Source organism: Borostomias antarcticus (genome assembly GCF_949987555.1).
Source record: "Borostomias antarcticus genome assembly, chromosome: 1".
NCBI lineage: Eukaryota > Metazoa > Chordata > Actinopteri > Stomiiformes > Stomiidae > Borostomias > Borostomias antarcticus.
In genome coordinates this window covers 33,569,319-33,593,126 of record NC_140234.1, presented here as the reverse complement: position 1 = coordinate 33,593,126, position 23,808 = coordinate 33,569,319, and the positions used below count along the sequence as shown (strand labels likewise).

General features: G+C 43.7%; 1 protein-coding gene across 1 annotated transcript; it reads right to left on the bottom strand.

The window, feature by feature from the left end:
- Positions 1-2,846: 2,846 nt before the first annotated feature.
- trpc6b (transient receptor potential cation channel, subfamily C, member 6b) lies at positions 2,847-20,387 on the bottom strand (the record flags this gene model as incomplete). Its single annotated transcript, XM_084461286.1, has 10 exons — positions 2,847-2,974; positions 3,096-3,171; positions 5,390-5,587; positions 9,323-9,518; positions 9,673-9,937; positions 10,483-10,710; positions 17,491-17,707; positions 18,115-18,279; positions 18,392-18,577; positions 19,662-20,387. The coding sequence occupies 10 exons, from the start codon at positions 20,385-20,387 to the stop codon at positions 2,847-2,849; spliced, it is 2,385 nt and encodes a 794-aa protein (XP_084317412.1).
- Between the last annotated feature and the right edge of the window lie 3,421 nt (positions 20,388-23,808).

Sequence of the window (23,808 nt, the reverse complement as noted above, 5' to 3'; positions counted from 1 at the left end):
TGCTTTGTCCGTCTTCTGGATACATCCAGGTGCCGCAATGACAAACCTGCACACTGAATCCTGTTGTGAGTTAGCTGACAATAAATAAAAACCAAGCTATCCATGTGAGGAGAACAGAATCCACACTCTCCGCTATGCTGGCTGGACTGAAGTGATTGAGTGTGACCACATGTAGGTCCGTCCCCCTGCGTCCTCATGCCAACTGTCCCTGTCTGGGAAGATGATGAGATGCTATAGCCAACTTGGACATCAGGAGCATGGGGTGCCTAATGGCTGCAGGTGCTCACACAGCCCTAGCCCTTCAGTCATTCAAGATTGAAATGATGCCTTTCATATCCAGTTGAGCACCCACTGGGTTATCATATAGTCCTATTAAACATTATGGTTCAAATAGTGCTATATGAACTCCAGGTAGCCAGTATCTTTAATAGCCACCAAGCAAAGTACTTTGCAAACTATACTATTACTGTAAGTGCAATTTCCCCTTGGGGATTAATGGAGTGCCTACCTACCTAAACCACACCGAGGTGAGAGTGCATGTTCTTTTTAAGCTTAGCTTAATGAGAATAGCCTGGGTTGGTGTTTGCCTGTAGCTAGGAGACAGAGAGCTGGAGGACAAAAACACTCTACTCTGTTTATCCTTTGAAGTTCCATTCAGGGACACCATCTAATCTGGGCTGTTAATGTTATGAGGATTGTAAATGACAAAGGCCATTCCATCCTTCAGTTAGAGACATTAAAGTGTTCAGTGTTAATAAGACAGTAAGTCTACAGTTCACTTCAGTTAGATTCCATTAAAGTGTTAAGTATTATAAGACATTATTTTATTTTTATCTCCTGACAGTGTTTTGTTTTTGAGTAGAAGTCTTACTGAGCCTTCTCTTCGGGTAAATGTTGACTTATCGAGTTGCAGAGAAAGTGAACTTCCTGTCCACCTGACTGTCAACAAAAACCTTAGACAAGAAAGTGTCACATACTGTACAGTTTCGTTACATCATACCTACCAGTACAGGACATCTCACATTGAACGTCATTGTTTATATTCAAGTGTGGGGAAGGTTATCATTTGATTATGAATATTGTTGATGTCTGTAGTTTTATGATGCATGCAGAAGCCTTGGTTCTATCTTCTGCGTCATTAGTTGGATACTATCTGAGGAGCTTCTCATCTCATTGTCCAGCAGTGCAATCTATGGCTTAACAAATGCATTTTATGCACTTTCATTAACCTTCATTTAACCAGGTTTAGACCCATTGAGATCAAAATCTCCTTTTCAAGAGCGACATGGCCGAAAATGGCAGCAGTACAAACTGTATCATACAGTACACACTCACATCAAAAACAACAGATCAGCTCAAAAGTGCCGTACAGTAAAAGTACAGGGAAGCCATAATCCTGTTTCAATTAAAACAAATTTCAACAATCAATAGAGTCCATTTCTACAGAAATGGTATCTGGATGGATGAGTTTTATGGGTCAAGATGACCAAAGATGGATGTGCTTTAGGGGTCGAGATGACCAAAGACGGCCTTTTCTTACGCTCCAGTAGCAACTTTTTACAGACTATATTTGGTCTCCTTGACAACCAGACTTCAAATAGATGAGCCACTCGTCTTGATGAAAGGTGGCCCCACAAAAAGTAGCTGGCAACTTTTTACAGACTATATTTGGTCTCCTTGACAACCAGACTTCAAATAGATGAGCCACTCGTCTTGATGAAAGGTGGCCCCACAAAAAGTAGCTGGCATGTTTTTGATTTTCTAAAATGGCAGTGTGAACACATATGGTAGTGATACATTATTATATCATAGCACAGTTAAACTGCTATTGTGGGAATTTGCCTTTGGTAAATAAGATCAGTGTCCCCCACGCCCTCAGTGTTATTAGCCATAGTAGTTTTTAATCTATATTCGTCAATCAGATATTCAATTCTTCCATCTTAGATGGAATATAGATATGTGTGTGTGTCTGTGTGTGTGTGTGTGTTGTGTACAACTGTGTCACCGCTCACTCATCGTGTGTTTCACTGTGTGGAGTGAATAAAGACCCCCTCATGGGTCCAGATCATTTTTATTTTTTTACCCTAGTATACAGTAGCAGAGACAGACTGCAAGTGCTTTGACAGGTGAGTTTTGAAAAGGCCTCTGTGGGCAGCCTGACAGCTGGCAGGGAAGGGAAGTGTGCTGCTATAAGGTCAAGCTATTCTGTGAAGACGGTGTTGTCTGAAGGCAGATCTGCTCAAATGATGGTGAAGTTTAGGACATCATTAGATCACCATCCCCATTATAACGGATGCTGCCATGTCATGTCACTTAATGTTACCTAATGGTTGATAACGATGCACCAATCATCTAAACTGACATGGCAATCTCCGTCCCAGATTATGAACCTGTCACTGGAGATGATCACCTGCTACTTCAATAGGGTTAATCTGTAAACTATCTCTTTTGGAAGGTATTTGTTTTTCAGGATGCATTTGTTTAGTCTTGTAGCCCAGGCTGCACTCACATTTTGTTCCATTTACGTGGAAGAGAATGTGATGTTGCGAGATCAGTCTGGTCTACCAGGCTGGCATTAATTTACTCCACAGGACTGGAACCAAGTTCTGCTAAAGAGTCTCAACGGCGCCATCTTCTGGCAGTTTTACTTAGATTATGCTACAAGCATTTTTGAGGGGTTGCAAATAGAACTGAGTGGCGTGTCAGAGGAAAAATACAAAACATGCACTGCCTTCAATAATGACTTTATTTGGTAAATTATTTGGTATTTTATTTGAACATAACTTCAGCATCCCGCAAAGTGAGTAGGGTCCTTAATTCCATTTCCATGGGGAGATCTAAGGTGCTCAGAGCTCAGATATTCTTTCTCCCAGTCTCCTGTTAATCTCCGCCATCTTCTCCTCACTGTGGTTCTTCTCCGCCAGGAGCTCATAGCGTAGACTGGAGATGTCCTGTTTGATCTCCTTCAGCTCTCCTGGGAATCAAGGACATGACAGGCCTAAGCCGATGCAGATCTAAACTACAGCTGCACCAATGCTACAACATGAAGGTTCATTATTCACACGAGGCATAACAATGTCCAGCTCAACACATACCTTCATTGACTTCATCACTGTCTTTATCAGTCTGGGCTTTTATAATATATCTTTTAATCAGGCGATTCATTATCTTCTGCAGAGTAATAGACAATGACAAACATCTGTTAGTTGTACATTAATTTACCCATATATATAGGCTACTTAAATGAAGAAATTTCTATCATCCTAAATAAAATGTCTTTGGCCGTTGTGTAATAGGTGTGAGTGTACTAACCTGGTGACAACTTGGATGAGGTGAACCTCCAAAACGTGAATCTTTATGTTCACCCAGCTGATGTTAAAACCAAACAGAATTTATACAATTATTACAAATAAACTTAGATTGCTAACTTTAAGGTCCGTAATTGTACTCCTTTCCAACAGGTTAACATAGGTCTTGATCATGCCCTTGAATATCTTTCCAGAAAATACCACTCAGATTAAGTATTCTAGGATGCCTCTATACCGTGTCTGTAGCTTTAAACGCAAATGAGCTGCTGCCCCCAGAAGTGTAACCAATGCCAATGCAGCAGGACATTTCTGAATGGTTAGTTAACAAATTCAAATTCTTTCATTTGGGGGGACAGTATAATTGTAATGAGTCCCCTTCTGAGGTCATAAGGCCATGGGGCAAATTTCAATGGCTTGTTGAATCACGTCTTCTGAATTTGGCTGCCGACAAAAAAAACCTGACTGGGTCTTATTATTTATGTTTTTGTGTTAGTAGGCAAATGAGAGACCCACATGTAAGTGCACAAGCACTTAAGTGATTTTCCATAATAGGGGACCTCCTGAATCTATCTGAATCCCTAACAATATTGCCATAGAAAAAGGAAAGGCATTTTCAAATCAGACACTAGAGGGCCCTATCCAGTGGCGATTGCTCCTATAAACCAGGGCCTGGCTTACCCATACAAATCCAAATAAAAGTTGATTTTTGTGCCTTTTTTCAGTGAAACGACTTTCAGACTGTTTTTTACTTTAATGCGTCTTGTATTCTGCCATATCGCTTCATTTTCATCCGTGTTTAGCGTTTTGGTAGTGTTCCGTTGCCCCCTACAGTTCTCATGAAAATACAGTCCACGTTACTGTCTGTTGACAGCGGTCTTACTATTCACTTAAAGCTCAATGAGTTAATGTTTTTATGGTTCAATATTCGCCTTTACTTGCTATTAATTTATGAATTGGCATTAGCAAGACCCAAAAAAGAGTTTTCGTGACATGAGACTGCATGAGACCCTGTGAATTTATTATTTTAGAATTTCGGTGTACTGGCTAGTACACTGGCAGGAAATCTTGTGGTGGAAACGGAAGTGACACGTTTTGCGTGTCACAATATCAGGAAAACAACAAACACGATCTACATGCACATAAAAGAAAGAAGACCGGTATTTACCTGCATTGAAGCCATCCTTCCAGAAAGTAGCTACAATCTTCCAATCCAGTCACGCGCGTTTATTATCATTTTTCCCCATCATTACAGCGAGTGAGCGGGGGATTGTGGGTTTGTTGTTAAAACGCAGTGCCGATTTTATCACGAACAGAGGGGCTGCCAAAGTGCAGAGTTATCTCATGTAGCTTTAACACTGTAGGCCAGGTAAAATGATTCTGGCTTACGGAAATCAAGACCAAATGAAAAATCAACCAATCAAATAAGCCCACACATACAAAATCGCGTAAAATATCATCAGTCGAAATGTCACCTAATCTGTAATTTGACAAAATGCTTCAAAGTGGGCGTATGGTAAACCAGCTCTCGAAGTGCTTACGTTGGAATTCCCATTGCCATTTTAACATTGGGACGGTTTATCCAATCAAAACTTGTCATGACTGATCCCGTCATTCATCTGGCTGTCAATAACCCGAGGAGAGCCTGGTGACAGAGGCTAGTCAATCACAGTCACGTTAGCTATCTAGCTAGCTACTGGCAGCGATTAACATGGAAAACGGAGATCTAGAACATTGTTGAAAAATGATTTCACAAAACTAGCACCAGCTCAGATGATTGATTGCTGGGGTGGTGGATTGGACTAATGAATCAGAGACGAGGCATTAGATTGAGAGGGCAACCAATGTTTGAGTCCATGGCTGTGGACTCAAACATTGGGATCGAGGGAGGTTCGTTTTGGCTGGGGTAACTGCTCAAGGGCCTATAGTGCCTAGAAACCTCCCGTCAGGGCATGCGTGGTGCGCGTGCAATACAAGCGGCTCAGCGTGCGTGCTTCACTAGCTCTCGTGTACCCGGTGCCAGGGCCCACCAGACACCACTGGCACTATCAGCACCAAGCTGTACCGCATGCCTCCGCCCTCACCTGGTTGAGCTCAGTGTCCTCCTTCAGGCTGTCTCTGTCTCTGCTCAGAGGCAGCAGATCTTGGAGGCCCGCCCCCAGGGCCATGATGGACTTGGGGCTGGGGATGAGGTTGAAGGGGACCGGTAAGGTGCCCCCCTCGTCGAAGTATGAGAACCATAGTCTCGCCCTGGCAAACTTCCACTCCACATCCTTATCATCCTGTGAGAAGACAAGCACAGCTCTGTGAAGCGTCTGCACAGCTTACTAAGATCATGGTTAACATATCTGATCACGGTTAACATATCTGCTTGGTTAAATGCCCGTTGTCTCCAACTCAACATGTCAAAAACAGTTGCTATGTTCTTTGCAAAAACCAACAGATCGTGTTTATTTCAGGGGAGAGAGTGGAAATTGAACAGGGATATACATATTGGTATTCTGATTCATTGTAACCTCACAACATTCAATATTTCTTTATTTGTCACGTGTAATGTATGTGTACAGTTACAGTAAAATGTTGCTGCCGGCTCCAAGATTATGCTCAATACAGATCAACTTCGATACTCAATTTACAAATTACCCTAGGCAGTAAGTACCATTTATATACAGTATAAAGATAGGGGTAAGATAAGATACTGTAGATACCAATATGGAATGATTATGTACATGCTATATATGGATATGAATAAATAAATAAATAAATAATCCGGGGGGGGGGGGGGTCATGGGTCTGTTATGTACATGCTATACAGTAGCTATAATAAATAATCCCAGGGAAGGGGGGTGTATATTAACACTTGCATTTGGTTATGTTATGTACACTAGATGTTCTACTCATTCAGGAGCCGAATGGCTTGCAGGAAGAAGCTCTTGCTGAGCCTCTCTGTGCTCGCCATGTGAGTGCGATATCTCTTCCCTGACTAGCAGAGAGAACAGTCCATGTCCTGGGTGGCTGGGGTCTTTCAGGATCCTGTTGGCCTTGACCTTGCATATTCTGGTCTAGATGTCCTCGAGGTGGGGGAGTGGCCACCCCATGTTGAGGGTGAGGGAGGATGAGGTGTGGCTGCCTACTTTCACCACCTGGGGTCTGTCTGACAGGAAGTCCAGGATCCACCTGCAGAGGGCGTCGCTTTGCCCCAGGACCCTGAGCTTGGTGTTGAGTCTGGGTGGGGTTATAGTGTGGAAAGCTGAACTGGAGTCGGGGAACAGCAGTCTGACATAACCTGACACGTTCCCCTTGCTCCTGTCTAGGTGGGATAGGGTAGTGTGGAGGATGTGAGCTATCAGATCCTCTGTGATCTGTTGGGTCGGTATGAAAACTGTAGAGGATCCAGTATGCTGGGCAGTGAGGAGCAGATGTGTTCCTTGACCAGCTTCTCAAAGCACTTCATCACCACGGAGGTGAGAGCTACCGGGCGGTAGTCATTGAAGCAGGCTGGTCTTGGCTTCTTCGGTACAGGGATGATGGTGGCCTTCTTGAAGCATGTGGGGACAATGGACAGGGCCAGGAACAGGTTTAATATCACTGTGAACACAGGAGCCAGTTGGTCAGTGCACGCCTGGAGATCCCTTATAGTCAGTCATGGTGTTTAATCCCTGCCACACACGTCTGAGGTTGCCTTGTTTGAATTTCAATTCCATCTTTTCCCCATATTCCCTTTTGTCTTTCTTCACTGTTCTCCTTACTTTGTATGCTGCTGCCTTATACACGTCCATGTTGCCAGTCTCTAGTCCTAGTTTGTAGGTAGCGGTGTGCTTTTTTAGGGCATTGCGTGTTTTGTTGTTAATCCAGGGTTTCTGGTTTAGGTAGGTTTTGATGGTCTGTTTGGCCTCCTCTGTAACCTTCCCAATTATTTCAGTTATTTCCTCAGTGAGTGTGTTTTTGTCCGTGTTGTCTTTTAGCAGTTGTTCAACAGTTGTGCTGGTGAACGTACACCACAGCGCATCATGCAGTGCAACCCGCATGCTGTTCTCAGATTGTTCCGTTCTTCAACGCACCTCCCTTGTCACCGGACATTCTTTCTGCAGTTTATTTAGGTAATGTAGCCTACAAGTAGCCGAAGAGAGACAGAGGAGGGATCACTGTTCACAGATTCAGTGTGCGACATTCACATCTAAAGGACATGTTAAAAAAAGGATGCAAAAATCTCAAATTCAAACTGGCCAATGTACAGTATCTCAGAAACCATGTCTACAGAAGGTCCAAGAATGTATCTGTTCTCTCTCATCGTGTCCCACAAAAACTACTGCTTACCTACCACTAACGCCACAACTCTGTCATATCTTTATACAACAGGCTCTCAAAATTCTTGATAAAAACCCAGAACCTTCCATCATCGTAAAATTCTCAACAAATATGGACTTCTAAATTGGGACAATCTCATCAAATTTAAGAACTGCTGTCTCGTGTATTGAATTGGTCATAGCCTGCTCCCTCTCCACTCACCAGCCTAATCAGTTTCCCCTCACAAGAGCAAGGTGAATCTGTTTTTTTCCTACAAAACTACACACAATTGGAAGAATCTCTCCTCTATTCCTCCTCCCCTCCCTCCATCTCTCCTCTCCTCCTCCTCCCCTCCCTCACAAAACATATGGGACTCCATGCACCTCATACAACTCCTTAAAGAAAATCATGAAGAAATGGCTAATAGACAACCAAAACTGTGAACATTAGGGTCTGTATGAATTTTGTGTATTGTATGATATAAATATATATTGTCCTTCTTCATTAAATAAATAAACTTGAAACCCGTAATGCAGTCTTAACTTGAGACTTGCCTGCATGGCCAGCCATGTTTGGGCGGCTCGCGGACCCAACCCGTGATTTGGATCAGCTCCAAAATGTCATGGGTTCTAAATTGTCCCATGCACCCCTCCACCCACTGCGTTTCATGAAAAGCGGTCCGGTAGTTTTTGCATAATTCTAGTCTTAAAAATTTATGGAGGTGAATAGCTGGCCATGTTTGGGCGGCTCGTCGACCCGCTCCATGATTTGGATCCACTCCAACATTTAAGGGGTTTCAAGGTGGCCCATGCTACACCCCTCCACTGAGTTTTATGAAAATTGGGCTGGTAGTTTTTGCGTAATACTGCTTAACAAACAAACAAATCAAGAAACAGCTTGTAGACCCACCCCGTGATTCAGTTTTGAAACAAAATTTAATGGGTTCTAAGTTGGCCTGAAAAACACCCCACCACCGAGTTTCATACAAATCATAATTTGCATAATACTAGTCCAAAATGATTGATTGGAGATGCCAGAAACGGCTGTGGACCATCCTGTGACTCCTGTGACGGTGCAGGTCCAGCAAGATCCTTAAGGAGCCCAGCCACCCGAGCAACAGACTCTTCTCTCTGCTACCCTCAGGAAGGCGTTACCGCTGCCTGAAGGCAAACACAGAGAGGATGAGGAGGCGAGCTTCTTCCCTCAGGCTGTCCGCCTGCTGAATGAGGACCGTGCCTATCCACAGGAGAATTCTCTGGAATTCCTTTCCCTGGAAATACTGTACTACAATAACTGTACTACAATAACCTTCGCCCTGCGCTGTCACTGGGGCAAAGGTAATACAAATGCACAACCTCTCATTCTACCGAACATTCTTGGAAGCCTGGAGCTCAGAGCACCTTGAGTTCAAAGCACTGGTAATTAGAGTGAGCATGCTCATTTTATCAATTGATATACCAAGCCCACAGCTGTAGGAAAGGACATCCTAGCATCTGATCAAATTGCTGTGTTGTATTACTGCCTTATCTGATGACAACTGAATTCAAACTGCCATGTGAGCATCCATTCAAAAATGTACATATGGCATTATGTTTAAGAACTGTTAGCTACTGTGTTATGGATTATGCACAATGTGTAAACTTTATGTAAATACCTGGCAAAGGATAATGTCTAGTGACAGGCTAACTGTAGATGTTAGAGGAGATATTTATAGTCGAGAAAGAAATTACCTTAATTTCTTGGAACGAGCTGTTTATCATGGCAATTAGCATGTTGAGTAAAACAATCACCATGGTAACATTGTACACCCCATACAGGACATAGCCAATGTTCTCAATGAACTTGTGACCGTTGTTAATGACCACCGACTTCACCTCAGACAAGCCGAATATGGCCCAGAATAGGGTCTTGAAGCTCTCCTCCACCCTGCACACAGGGAGTTTGATCAGACTTACACATATCAAATATGTTGACTCAGTTATGCTCTATAAAGTTTGATAGTTTGACATATCAAAGGCATATCAAAAAATGTTCATTTTCATTGTGCAATCATTTAGATCAGAATCAGAAAATTACTCACGTTGTAAATGCATGATTTTGCTTGGCTCCAAGATAGTATGAGTAGAGATTGAACATCCCGAACATGAAGGCCACGAAAACCAGGATGAAAATCAGCATGAACTTCAAGATGTCTTTCACTGTCCTCCCGAGCAGGATCTGCAGAGGTCCCAGGCTCTCGCTGGCCGGTAGGATGTATGCTATCCGGGAGAAACTCAGAACCACAGCGACGGCGTAGAGGCCCTCTGATATGAGCTGTGGATCTGAGGGCACCCAGTTCATACGAGCTAGAAGAAACAGAAGTACAGTACATGTACAGGTCAGCTTCATTAGCATGCTACAGGCTAACAGAACAACAACACCCACCTACCAGTCATCAGATGTTTGTGTGAGCACCAGGGTCTGATTAACTGTACCCGTTGGGAGTGCTTACATCAATTTCTCCATGCAGTCCATTTCGACACGAAGGTTTTATCAATATTTACAAGGGGACCTTGAGGAGCAGTCACAGTAGCCAGGGCAATAATGAGTATTTCAGTACATACACCATCTGTAACACTGAACTCATTTAAAAAAAATAAAAATAAACAATGGTGCATTTCCAGCACTGATTGGCTCGGCCTAACCATATGTCAAGACGAGGAAACCCCCTGTTGTGCAATTTCAGGGCTCAGGGCCTAAGCCTTAATACTGTCTACGGGAGAGAATGATGTAGAAGGATGCTCAGCTAATATGTAGAAACCTCGCCCAGCTCTACCATTAGGTGTGTTAAAAGTTAATGATTGAAAATCAAATCAAAAGAGCAACAAAGAAGTTGTGTTTGCACACTCACCCAGCCTGTAGTACTCTATCTCGGCGGGCAGGGTGATATTGGACAGGTCAGTGTAGCGCTCGTCAACATAGCTCTGGGCTGTACACGCGTGCTGGAACGCCATGAATCTGGCCGTGAAAGACGTGAGGAAAATGGCCAGCATCCCAAAGTCCAGAAGGTTCCACGGCTCGGCGAGATACTCCCGAGGGCCCTGGGACCAAATCTCCTTACATTCAGCCCAGATCATCCCTGTAACACAGGGCAGCACCACATTGATTTTATATCTCTTAAAATCCATGTCAATGAGCTATGCAAAAGGCTAAGGGTGAAACTCGGGTTCTTTTATAGAAACAAATCATGTTTTTCATGTGATGACAGGAAGCTTTTAGTTCCGTCTACCTTCTTATCAGTAATTGACTGGGGCAACATTATTTATATGCACGCTGCCTCTACCTACCTTAAAACAGCTTGTAGTCTGTCAATCAATGAGCACTTATTACTGGTGATCATTTTAGAACGCATCACTGTAATCTTTATCCCTGGCTGGTAGGAGAACACAGCATTTACTCCTGAATGTTATAAAGCAATCGTACAAAGCCTTCCTAATTATCTGACTAACCCCAACACTCATAACACGGTGCTCTAGTCCTCACCTAACTAGATGCCAGGGCTGTTCCTTCTTGAGGGCCCTCGAGTCAGGACAGAGCTGGGCACAAAGCACAAAACTGCTTTTAGTTATTGTGCCCATAGAGCTTTAATGAGCTTCAGGAGAACATCATATTGGATTGGGCAGTTTTAAAAGCATGTTAAAGGAAATTGAAATGATCCATTTTTAATGTTTATTGAATTTGATGTTTCTGGTGTTTTTTATTTGATCAATGTGTATGATGTCTTTGTATTCTTTATTTATATTTTATTTTATTGTGTGATGTTTTATATTTGCTTTGTAACCAGGGCACCATTGAAAATGAGACCTTGGTCTCAATGGTCAAATTGAAAAAAATAAAAGTTGTGTTTGCACACTCACCCAGCCTGTAGTACTAAAAGGTTAAATTAAAAATATATACAAATATCTGTTTCATTCAAAAAGTGAAATGTTATTGGATTATTTCTATCCTTATCTGGCATGCATCTTCTTTCCATATTACATTCCCATTGTCACTGTTCACTGGCACGGAGAGTGTGTTAAGATATGTCGCTATACAGTAAATGCTGGAATTTTATGTAGGTTGTAATATGTCACCTTTCCTTAAATCTTTCAGAAGGTGAAAGTGTTTCTAAATTCAAGTGGGATAAATAATGATCACTTGCTATTTGCTAATCAAAGTCTCTGTCAATTGTGTGTCACAGTTGCTCGATTTATTTGAGAATTATGGCCCCTGTAAGATTCATAGTCTCCTTGGCCCTGATCACCCCAATGAGTTATTTAAATCCAACAGTATGGGAACCTCCATTAAGCAATGAGAGCAGTACTGAGATGTATTCCTGAGACTGGTGGGAAGGATATAATGACTTCCCTCACTGGTCTAGGAGATCAATAAGAAGTCAATTATCTTACACGGTCACAGAGAAATCGGTGTAATTGCCTTGTGTGACTATGTGGCTATTGACCAAAAGTGTGTGTGTGTGTGTGTGTGTGTGTGTGTGTGTGTGTGTGTGTGTGTGTGTGTGTCACGGTGCAGCGTTGGGGCGACATTGAAGAAGCATGGGAGAAATGCAGAGAACAATTTCCACCGGCAACCCCCGAAAGTTGCATGTGTGTGCTGTGTGCCGTGTCGCCTGTATAATAAAGACCCTCCCCCCACCACCACCTTGGGTCCAGTGTACAAACACCCTTCCCAAAGCTAAGTTATTTTGCTCATTGCCCCCTAAGTGGTACTAAGAAAAGGCAACACATTTGCCTTTGCCTGGCTCAGTTGCATTGGTTACCGCTGAAATACAGAATTGATTTTAAAATGGTTACTTCCATACTCTGCCTCGAGGTCACTTAGGTCATCCTCGCATCTACAGCTCTCAGTCCCTCACTCACGTCTCAAAAGCTGAAGCCACCGAGCTTTTTCTGTTGCTGCCCCCGTGCTCTGGAACAGCCTCCCGTCCCTCATTAGGTCCTGTTCAACCGCTGATACTTCGCTGAAATCCAACTGAAATACATCTTCTTTCTCTGGCTTTTAGGACAAGCTGAGGTTTCTCCACCTTTCCCCACTCTCATTTTTCATAGTCATTGTTTTTCCACCATCTTCTCACTGCGTTTTTAATTTGATGCGGATTTTATGCAATTATTTTATTTTTTGTAACTGTTTGATTATTTGCTCTGCATTGTATCCCTGTACTCCACTTTTTCTTTATTCCTTTTATTCCTTGTTATTGCTTCCATCTGTTTCATGTATTTTTATGTATATTGCAAAGTGATTTTAATTTACAATCTGCTGTAATCTTAATATTAATTTGTTGTAAATGTATTGTAAAAACTGGAAAGCACTTTGGCTCAACCCCCGTTGTTTTTAAATGTGCTATATAAATAAAGGTGACTTGACTACGTGGAGATTGCTGTGCTGCTGCACGCACCTACTCTGGGGTGCCCCAGTCGCGTGTTACACGCTGGTGACGGTTAGCATTCCTCTAGCCCACAGCTGCGTGGACGCTAATGGCTGGATCGCTGCTGTGACCCAAACCCCGCCGCAACCTCCGAGAACGACCGGACAACCCGACCGCTGAGTACCAAGCTGCCCAGATTCGAATCCTGCTGGGGCTGTGATCGAGGGGCCTGTTGGGGATTTGGGAGGCTGCATGCAGCCCCCTTCCCAGAGGTACGCAAGCAGTCCTTCTTTTCTATCCGACTTTCCCCTGGCGTGCCCTCCCTGCTGCCCCAAGGAGTGTTTCTACCCATCGCCAGACCTCAACACACTGTAGCAGATGTAGCTACTAAAGGTAAGCCTCTCCACAGTTAGTTTACATGTGTCATGCTGCTTTGCTGTGGCTTTCTTCAGTAGTCTACTTGGTATTATTTGGTTTCCTTGGGGGTGTTTAAGCTAATGTTGGAGAGCCCAGCTCTATGGTTTGTAGTCTTGTTTTCAATTAAGTTCATAATCATTTTTATTTTATTATTTTGGAAAGTGAAAGCTAACCTTGCTGTATAGACTAGTCTGGGCCCTGGGTTCCTAGTTAAACTGACCTGGCTATCCCCCTCACGCTACGTTGCTGTCTGCTGATAAGAGTCTTCCCTGTCCTCTCCAGTGAAACCTCCAGAGCCTCGCCGACAGTGTGACGCGCCGGGCCACGCCAGGGGACGTCAGGATGCCTTCAAGACCCCAACCAGGGGCACCGCTAGCAAGGACTGCTTACCATCAACTATCCCCCAAAGGACTCTGTTTTTGTGCGTGGCTGTAAGCCAGCACCTAGGATAGCGTTTGTCCGGTTGTCACTCCCTCCCTCCCTTACTCCGTTCAATGTTGACCTGCATTTCTCTGTTGGCACCACAAGAGGCAGTAGTCCCAGCACACCAAAATAAAGAAGGACACCAATATCAATCCGTCGACCTTCACTGCACAAGTAGAGTAGCAGTGAAAGCATCGGACTCCCACACGGGAGATCGGGGTTCAAGGCCCCTGTGGGGATTATTTTATAGGACTATACCCCAAACCTCCACATGTTCATCCTTTCACTCTGATCTTTACCCCTTGCCTTATAGGTCAGATCCTGTCCCAAGCCCAACCCTTCTAACCCCAACCCACACTAGGGACTGGAGGAAGGACACTTGTATTGGACAAACCAACTTGTATTGGACTCCCACCCGGGAGACCGGGGTTGAAGACCCGGTGGGGATGACTTTATGGGACTATACCCCAAACCTCCAGACGTTCATCCTTTCACTCCAACCTTTTCCCAGATAGCACACAGATATAGGTCCTCCATCAGATTCAGAGCGACAATCCGCTGGAGTGTTTCTACTGGGGGGTGTCTAGAGGGGCACCGTTGTTAAACAGCTGGAGAATTTCTGCTGGTGAGTCAGTAGCGGTCTCCGAGCAGAATTCCACTCGCATTCGCACGCCCTTTCGCTTTTCTGATGGTAAAACTCATGTGGACCTCTGGTGGGATACCGTCAGAATTCCGCTTGCATGGCACGCCCTCCCCTGGCCCTTTTCTCATGGGGGAACTCGGTTGGGATACTGTAAAAATTCCGCTTGCAACCGTCACTGGAGGGTAGTCTTGAACAACTTAGTCACTGCCGACCAGCTCAACACAACGCCCCGGACAGGTCAAGTAAATTCCAGGGTTGCCAAGTCTCATGCATTGAGCGTGAGACACACATTTCAGCCTCTTTTCACGCCGCACTTCTCAATTCTCACGCAGAGAAATCAAAAATCTCTGTTAGCACCCCCCCGTCAACAACTCGCGCGAGACAAGCACAACAAGAATTATCTGCCAGCACCCCTGCCCCGCCCAGCCCCCACCCCCCCGTCAACAACTCGCCCGAAAATGTAATTAACGGGAAGGGAATAAATCTCACTCCAAGCTTTTGGTCAAACTTGGCAACCCGGAAATTCAGGTTCAAAATGTAAAGCTGTATACAAACATCACATAAAACTTTTTTTTTTTTAAATGTGGAACATTTGCTACTCAAATGTTAACGCTTCTTCACATTACGGCAGCTATCTTAGCTAGCTGACACATTTAGGTTAGCTAACTAGCGTTAATGTTAGCTAGCTAATATAACGTTAGCCTAGCCGCCAGCTACTGTGTTGTAGCTCTTTAGTTGTAAGTCTTTTATTAGTATAGATGGATAACAGTGTGAGGGATAATTATATTTGAACAAGGTGATGAAAGTGTACTGGTTCAATCCCTTAATGGTGAGATTCTACCACGATGTTTTATCATTGCTTAGAAATGCCCAGTAGATTAGTGTTAGCCCTATGTTGCTAGCTATATATGCGTTAGCCCCGTGTTGCTAGCTATGGCTTTGGTAGGGATTTTGATAGCTTCTTCATACTATTATCAAGTAATCTCTGGTAATAGGCTATTGGTAGCTAAGAGTAACTGTACTTTGTTTGATTTTTATGTTCATTACATCCTGTTGTCCAAGTATGATTTAGTCCACGTTCTTATTAGTTGGCTAGAAATGTGTATTAGGCTACCCATGATAGACTGCATTTACCGTTTTCGGCCAGAGGAGGGCAGCAACAGGCTTAGATAGACTGTGTTCCTTGTTCAGTTTCAGCAATTCAATGAGTATTTGAGTTAGGCTATTTATATTATATTTCTTTATTATTTCAGAGACCACACACTCACTGTCTGTTAATGTAAGTGAAGAGAATTGAAAGGTCAAATAATGCTTACTAAGGGTTTTAAAAGTAGTAATATTGTCACAATACTGAGGAAAGCTTGCGTGCAACGAGCGCAAGTATGCTCTCCTCTCACTTAAGAAACTGGGCTCAGCATCATGATCATGATCATAAGTTTATACAGCTTACATATTTTTAAGCAATGGTAGTGTTTACTTTTCATGTCAGTGAGTCTAACAAAATTGATAATGCATGGGTTGTGTCTTTTGTCTTTCCCACATGTGACCATTCCTGTCTGGGCTGATCATCTACCACTATGTTCCTGTGATCTGGAATAAAACAAGTGCAGAGGTAGTGTTGTTTTCTCTTTCAATGTCTAGTTAATGGCGTAAACAGTGGTAAATTCACCAAGGGGTGGATGAGGATCTGCTTCAATTAGGCCCTCAGAATTTCAACAGTCAGAAGTGGGCCTTAAAGGTAGAGAATGCCTAGTATAATGTAATAGTCTGTTGTAAATAAATCATCATTTCATTCGTTGACAAACAACGTCATTTTGTTTTCTGCTTCTCCTGTTCTGGGTCCCACTACCAGATTCCTGAGTGGATCCAGTTATAATTAATATAATTCAAAGCATTTTAATAAATATGAGCATTGTGATGTAATTTGTGTTTGTCACTGGATGTTATAGAAGTTGTGTAAAAATGTGGTTACCTGGTGGTGCTTTGTCAGTTATTGAATTAATGTGCAGTAATTGAACATTTGAAATAGTCCTGTTTTGAAATTATACCTACAGTATAGGTATCTCAGTAATTAGCCATTATATATTAGGCTATACTTTGCATGTATTTACCAGGTACATGTTTAGTAATTGGGGGACTATAAAAGGAAGGGTTACCAAAAACATGTTCAGAGTAAGTTAATTTAGCAATAGAAATCCATAAGCCTAGGGCAAATGAGCCTAGGATATAGACAATAAACTACCGGTGGAATGGTGGTGGAGCAATAGCGGGAGCATTTCAGATTACTAGCGGACCGCTGTCCCTGACGCTAATAATGACCAGGAACCCGCCAGCGGATTCGTCCGTAGGTCCGCCAACTCGTCCATCGGGGACCTGTAGGTCCGCTAGCCTTATGTTATCTGGGTTTATCCCTTATCTTTGTCCAGAAACAGAATTTGAACCAATTCCAACAAAATAGCTAACGTTACAGGAATCATCAGTGTAACTGCTTTAGCCACTGACCGCTACCATTAATGTTATGGAAGCTGCTGCTCGTTGTTGTGAGCGCATGAGCTTACAGGCTATCCCGCTCTTATTGTGCTGGATTAGCATTGGAAGCATTGGAACTGATGTATCCAGGCGACAAGACCTATCTTAATTTATCAGACATTATTTCATGTCGTTTCAATTCACAGCTATTTCAGTGGCATGACTAGCTTCCGTCCTACCAGTCCTGAACAGAAATAAGCCAACCATGCACATAAGCCAGGCTTGACCTGGCCTGGTTTGGCAAAAGATTTTTACTGTGTCTAATAAAAGGTTTTTGTACTGTGACGTGAGTGGATAGATTAGATGGATGGAGGGACGGAGGAAGGTTTTTGTACTGTGACAGATTAGAGATAGATAGATAGATAGATAGATGGATAGATGGATAGATGGATAGATAGATAACTTTATTGATCCCCCTAGGGGGATGGATACTTCATTGATCCCCCTAAGGGGAAAATTTGGCAGTGTGTGTGTATTCTGACCTATGACCCAGCATATGATGAGTATCTCCATCCAAGTGAAGGGGGTGGTCTTCATACGGAACAGCTGTGAAGGGTGGTCGTGGTCCGTTGCGTTTGGCAGCAGCGACGTCCCCTCAAAGCGGTCCGCTGCATTCATGACCAGCAGACTGAGGAACACGGTGAAGGATGCCGCGTGGGCCACAAACTTCAGGAAGGGCCCACGCATGACTCTCCCAAGCTGAGGGAGGACGACGCCATTTCAAAGAACGCTCTTTAAAAAGGTACTATACACACATTGACAACGACAGTGTCGCCCTTATAGCCGGATCAAATCCACAGCTACATCAAATATTTGACAGAGAAAATACACGACATATGGGAAGTCTGCTGTGAATGGTGCTATCCTATGGCGTTGTCCTACCGCAATGTCCTCTCTTATAGTTATGTCCTATGGTGTTCTATAGTGATGTCCTATGGTACTATAGTGTTGTCCTATAGTGTTGTCCTATGGGTGCTATGGTGTTGTCCTGTGGTGTTGTCCTATGGAGCTATGGTACCTATCGTGATGTCCTACAGTATGGTGTTGTCCTACGTGTATAGTGCTGTCCTATGGTAATGTCCTACGGTGCTGTCCTGTACTCTGACCTTGCTAGAAGGTGCTATCCAGTACAGCAGGGCCAGGACAGGCATTCCCACGGCCACGCCCAGAACCACCAGGCCCTTCACCGCCGTGGTCTGCTGACGCAAGCCGGACAGGTTCTCGTACCAGATGGACAGCAGCTTCTGCTGACAGTTAGGGTGAGCTACAAACTGCAGCCCGGCGTAACGAGCACAGGGACACAAGAGAGAGAAACAAAATTCGACCGTTGCTCCATCTGCGTGTTCGTTTAAACTGCAGTAATAAAGCACTTTCGGCTCCTACCTTTTTCAGCTCATATTTAATTGCGAGTTTGAGCCTAATGAGGCTCTGTCTTCCCGCTGGCTCGCGGTTGTCACATGAGTCGGCGTTTCCATTTAAGATGGCTTCCACCTCCTCCGTGTTCCGACACAAGTCCAGAAGCCCCACGACGTAGTCTTTGCACTGCATGGAGAGCTTTGTGTAGTCGTTCTGCAATGAGAAAAGAGAGCAGAAAGGATGTGATGAGACTGGTTGGAGTAGCTCACTGTTTAGAAAGTGTCATGAAACTGTAAAGGAAAAGGAAAGGAAATCCAATTTCCCCCGACATTTAATTTCACACACTAGTCTGCAGGTCATGCTCCTTATCTTTGGAAACCAGTCTTTCACAGGAAAAACATGAAGATACAATGATATAAAACCACTTCAAAAGACGCGTTTCTCACTTCAAAAGATGCGTTTCTCAAACAAATGTTGATTCAATGATTCAGTAGACAAACGTTTGACCAAGCCTATTCTGTACTAGCGAGAGGAGGGGGGTTTGCAGACAGGCAGTTAGGGAGGATGTTCGATTTAGTGGATGTATCTTTACCAATATTAAGGTTTGACGGTAGTGGAGGTAGGACCCAAAAGCAGATGGCAGGCAGGCAGCGCAGGTTTAAAAAAAAAAAAAAAAAAAATTACGTTTAATTACAACACTCAAAAAGGAAACCGAGGAAACACTAGGACTAACACATTAACATAGACAATGGACCAACACATTAACATAGACAATGGAGCGACAGAGAACAAAGGAAACAGGAGGGCATACTCTGGGAGAACAATCAAGGGACAACGTACAGGTGTGCAACAAGACATAACGAGACACAGGTGCAGACAAACACCCAGACAAGGACATGGAGGGATTCCAACAAGACACCAACACAAGGACAGAGGGAACTAGGACACAAGGGAAGGGAAAGGAAACGAGGCTGGGAATGGGAATGGGACTGGGCAGGAAACTAGTTAGGGGAACTACACACACAGTTCTCATAGGCCTACTTCACACCACAACTGAGGTAATACAACGGGAACAATGCTCAAGCCATGTTTTATTCATTCAGATCCCAGAAAGTCAAATCCCCTTTCCTCAAAATGATGACGGTTGGATGTGGAAATCGTTTCAACCCACAGAAAACCTAAACATAGCCTGGGACATGTAGCCACCCGTAACAGAGCTGGAATAAAATGTGTCCTCGTTAAAGGCATCAGCTCACAGCGCACGCACTCGGTATGGGAAGGGTATTGTTCCCGTTACCTTGAACTCCTTCTCAATGTTGGCCAGGACCGCGAGCTCATTGCTCAGCTCTAGAGCTGTCAGCACAGGGTCCTGGCTAGCGAGGGATAGGTAGGCCGGGCTGGCCAGGCCTTTGTAAGCATTGATTCTTGAGCGTGAGTGGCTGAAAGAGTCGCGTTTCTGATGGTCGCTGCAGGTCCTGCACTTGCAGAAATAGTCGTGTGGCCTGTCGATGTGGGCGCCCTTGGTCAGGAGGATGTGCACGATCTCATACTCCAGGCAGTGAGCGGCGAGGATGATGGGGGTGATGTCATGAGAGAACCGTGTGCCGTCCTCGTCATAGGCAAAGAGTTCATCTTGGGTCTGGGCCTTGCTGGGGCTGTCTGTCAGCCTGCGTGCGTCTGAGAAGGCCTCGTGGCAAAGAATTGCCTCCACTATACGCACGTACCCTCTACTGATGGCCAGCAGCAGGGCGTCCCCTACACGAGACAGATTATCCCTAGTCAGTAGGAGCTCAGTCACCTCCAGATGTTCATTGGCAACAGCCAGTTGCAATGCACTCTGGCCCATGTAGTTTACACAGTTGATATTGAGGTCGGGCAGCTCCTCCAGAATTTCCCGTACCACGGGAATGTTTCCGTACTCCGCAGAATCCAGAAAACGTTCCTCCGAGATGGACAGGCTGGCGGAACGAGCCCAGAACATGTAGGCCGGCCCGCGCAGCGCCAGTCTCCGGGGCCTAGCCATGGTCTGCCAGAGCGTCATCTGGCTGTCCTCATCGCTCCATCTGATCAAAACAAAATGTCAACAGGTTTTATTGATGGGTAAATCAGCTATTCATCTGTCAGCAATGCATAGTATTCTACCGTAATAGCATCTTTGCCAGTAAACTATAGTGTTCGTTGTAGACCTACAGTAGAACTCATTGTAGATATTGCAATTCCTTTCTCTTGCCTCAGTTCATCAAACCCAGATCCAAAGTGAATCTCAACTCACCAAATCATTCAAATGTGAGGCCATTATCAGGATGTCTTTTTCAAGTAGTCTCTGTGTTTCTGCCAATGCTCAGAGCGTGAGGTTTATCTTGGACAGGTCAGGTCTCACAGTGAGTCTACATCTGACAGATACTGTCTAGCAGCTGGTATGAGCTGAATGATGGCTCACCACCCACGGTTTTGAAAGGTCACAAACGAATTGAATCAAAGCTTTATAATTAGTTTTTCTTGTGTTCCTAAGGTGTGCTGATGCCATATCCTTTTCTACTTCACAGGACACTGAATCACGATACTCTCAAGTCCAGTCAAATTTATTTCCAAAGCACATTTAAAAACGACTCACGTTGACCAAAGTGATGTACAAGAGCAGGCAGTCAAATCACAATAAAAATCACAATACGAAAGACAAAAAACACCCACATAAACATCAATACACACAACACATAGGTACAAAATGACAAACATAGACATAGTGCACATAGGCACACTATCAATAAGTCCAAACACTAGAGAATAAAAGTTTTGAGCCTGGACTTGAAGGAATCAATGGAGGGGTCCCATCTGATAGAGGAGGGGATGCCATTCCAGGGACGGCCAGGAGTCCCAAGTTACTCTGAACTAAAAACCTATGATGCAACACAGGCTTCTTCAAACCAGGACACTGCCCTCAACATGATCAGAGGTTATGATGGAGCACAAATGGCTTCAAACAAGGTTCAGTAAGACATTTTACCTGAAAACATTATTGAAGAGGAAAGGAAATGTCACCAAAGCCTGGTGTGGATGACTAACATGTCTGTTTTCTGTGTACATAATAGGCTAATTGGATCATATACTGTATAATTGCGTTTGTCGTAATGAGGTATACTATTGCTTCCCCTTAGATGATGATGAGCTGGGTGATGGATAAGTATTCCCCTCCATCCTAGCTAATTTAAGATGAAGCCTTTTTGTATTAGCACCATCTAAATCATATACAGCAAAGTTTAAGATGCTTGAGGTGCACCAATATACTGCAAGCGAAGCCCCAGAAGTTTTGTGACACTGCCTGAGGCTTTCTAAGGTATCTACCTCTAACAAGGACCTCGTAATGACCTGTGATACCAGCGGTACAGGCAACGGGCAGTCAGCACAGCTCTTAATTGGGAGCTGCAGGCTTCCAGATATGATCTAGAAGAGCCGGTGAGACAATCCGAATATCGGCTAGTGGGAATTTAGGCCCACACTAGGCTACTCATCTTAAAAGCAACCCAGCAAACATGCAACGTCGGGGTGACGTTCAGATCATGTCTTAATAACGTCCGTCGGTCCAGAACCCCATTTGTACGTCTGCTGGACCACTCAATATTCAAACGTCTGGCTTGGACCCCTCTAACACGTCTGTGGACGTGCAAAACGGGTCCAATATCTGAACGTTAAAAAAAAAACATTCATTCTGGTCCTAATTGGATGTCTTTGGACGTCCAAAAAAGACAAAAAAGACGTCTAAAAGATGTCTTTTAGACGTGTCTTTGCTCAGTGGGAACATCCCGTCATGCACGATCCTGTCTTATTAGCAGATGAGTTTTCAATAGAAAATAATGTTTTTTAGTCATTTATATATTTTAAGTTGTATAAGCTATTTGATGATCCTGTTAAATTTCCTTCCTCTCTCACAAAACTGAGAACAAATGTTTAAGTGACAAAAGTGAGTTGAATATCACAAGAAAATCTAATATTTAGGCTATTTGTGTAGGCCTACTGTGGGCTAAGGCGGCTGGTGTATTGAATGGAGTAAATAGGCCTATACATTATCTTTAAAAACAACGGTCTCGTCTCGAATGTCAAAATTTGGTCGCAGAATCAAATTCGATGATATTTGTCCAGCTTACTGTAGGCTATATATATATGCAGGCTACTGGACACACTGGCTTATTTTGTCAAATTCAATCACTTAAAACTGAATATTATTTTCACTCACCTGTCAGGATGATCGGCGCACGTGTGGACTTTATCTGTCAAGACGTGTCCATAACATTTTTACAAACGATTAATAATCATAATAGTTGATTTTTCTCGTAAATCCCGTTGACATACAGAAGAGCAGCTCAATGGAGTGATCGGACTCGACCGTGCAGCTGCTGAGTGCTGATCCAACATTTCACCTTGGGACAAGACGGTCCCACACAGTGACGAGGCTGCTGATTAGCTGGACTGTAGCCTATATTGCAGACAATAGCACATAGCAATTTGGCTTTGTTTAGAATTGAAGGTAGAATCGCACAAAAATAGCATCTATCCATTAAAAGGTGGTCCAAATATATTTAAATATTTGGGAATATGGATTGATTTGAATCTTACATGCCTGGCTCAGGGACCTTGTCTAGGAGAAAGTAAAATAGTTGTTTTGTTTTGTTTTTTCTTCTTTTTTTGAAACAATATTATCGAATGTTATCTTTTTAAGTGCATTAATAAAATCTAATCTTTAAGTGCATCAATCATTGTACCGGTAATTGATGGCATAAATATGACAGACCGGACAGACCCTGAAGAGTCCTAACCATGGATGTATTAGGTCCTAACCTGCCATGGTGGGGAATAAGCGCCACCTGCTGGACAGTGCCAAACACTGCACACAGCCACATGATGTCCGTTGTCAAGGAAGCGCGTCCTCGGTTGCCAATATGGCCTGGCTGTACACAGACTCAGCGCTGTGGGGGACAAGTGGGTAACGTTAGCTGTTTGACTTCTTGCAGAAATGAAACTAGTTGTCCTTTTGCATTTGAAGGATACTCACCCATTGAAGAGAAGGTTACAATGTGGATTCGAAATTCACTTTTAGCTGGCATGGGTCAGACACGAGTCAAATCCTGAACAACATGGTCGAATGAACACTGGCTTTAGCCTGCTATGACAGCTAGCTAGTCAGCAGCTGCTAGCGTACACTGCTAACGTTAGTTCGTAGAATGCAAGTTCTGAAGGACATCTGCTATTCGTATCCTTTCTCGACTCACAACAAGAATGCTGCCAGTTTTTGCTAAATATTTGCATGCTAACCATTGGGTGTGTTTTAAACACGATCATTCATTGTAAAGACTAATGTTACCTAGGTCGGCTATTTCTGTAACTTTGCACTGAACTTATCAGTAGCTAAGTCTGCAAAACCCGACCATTCTTCGTGTTTTGAATGAAGG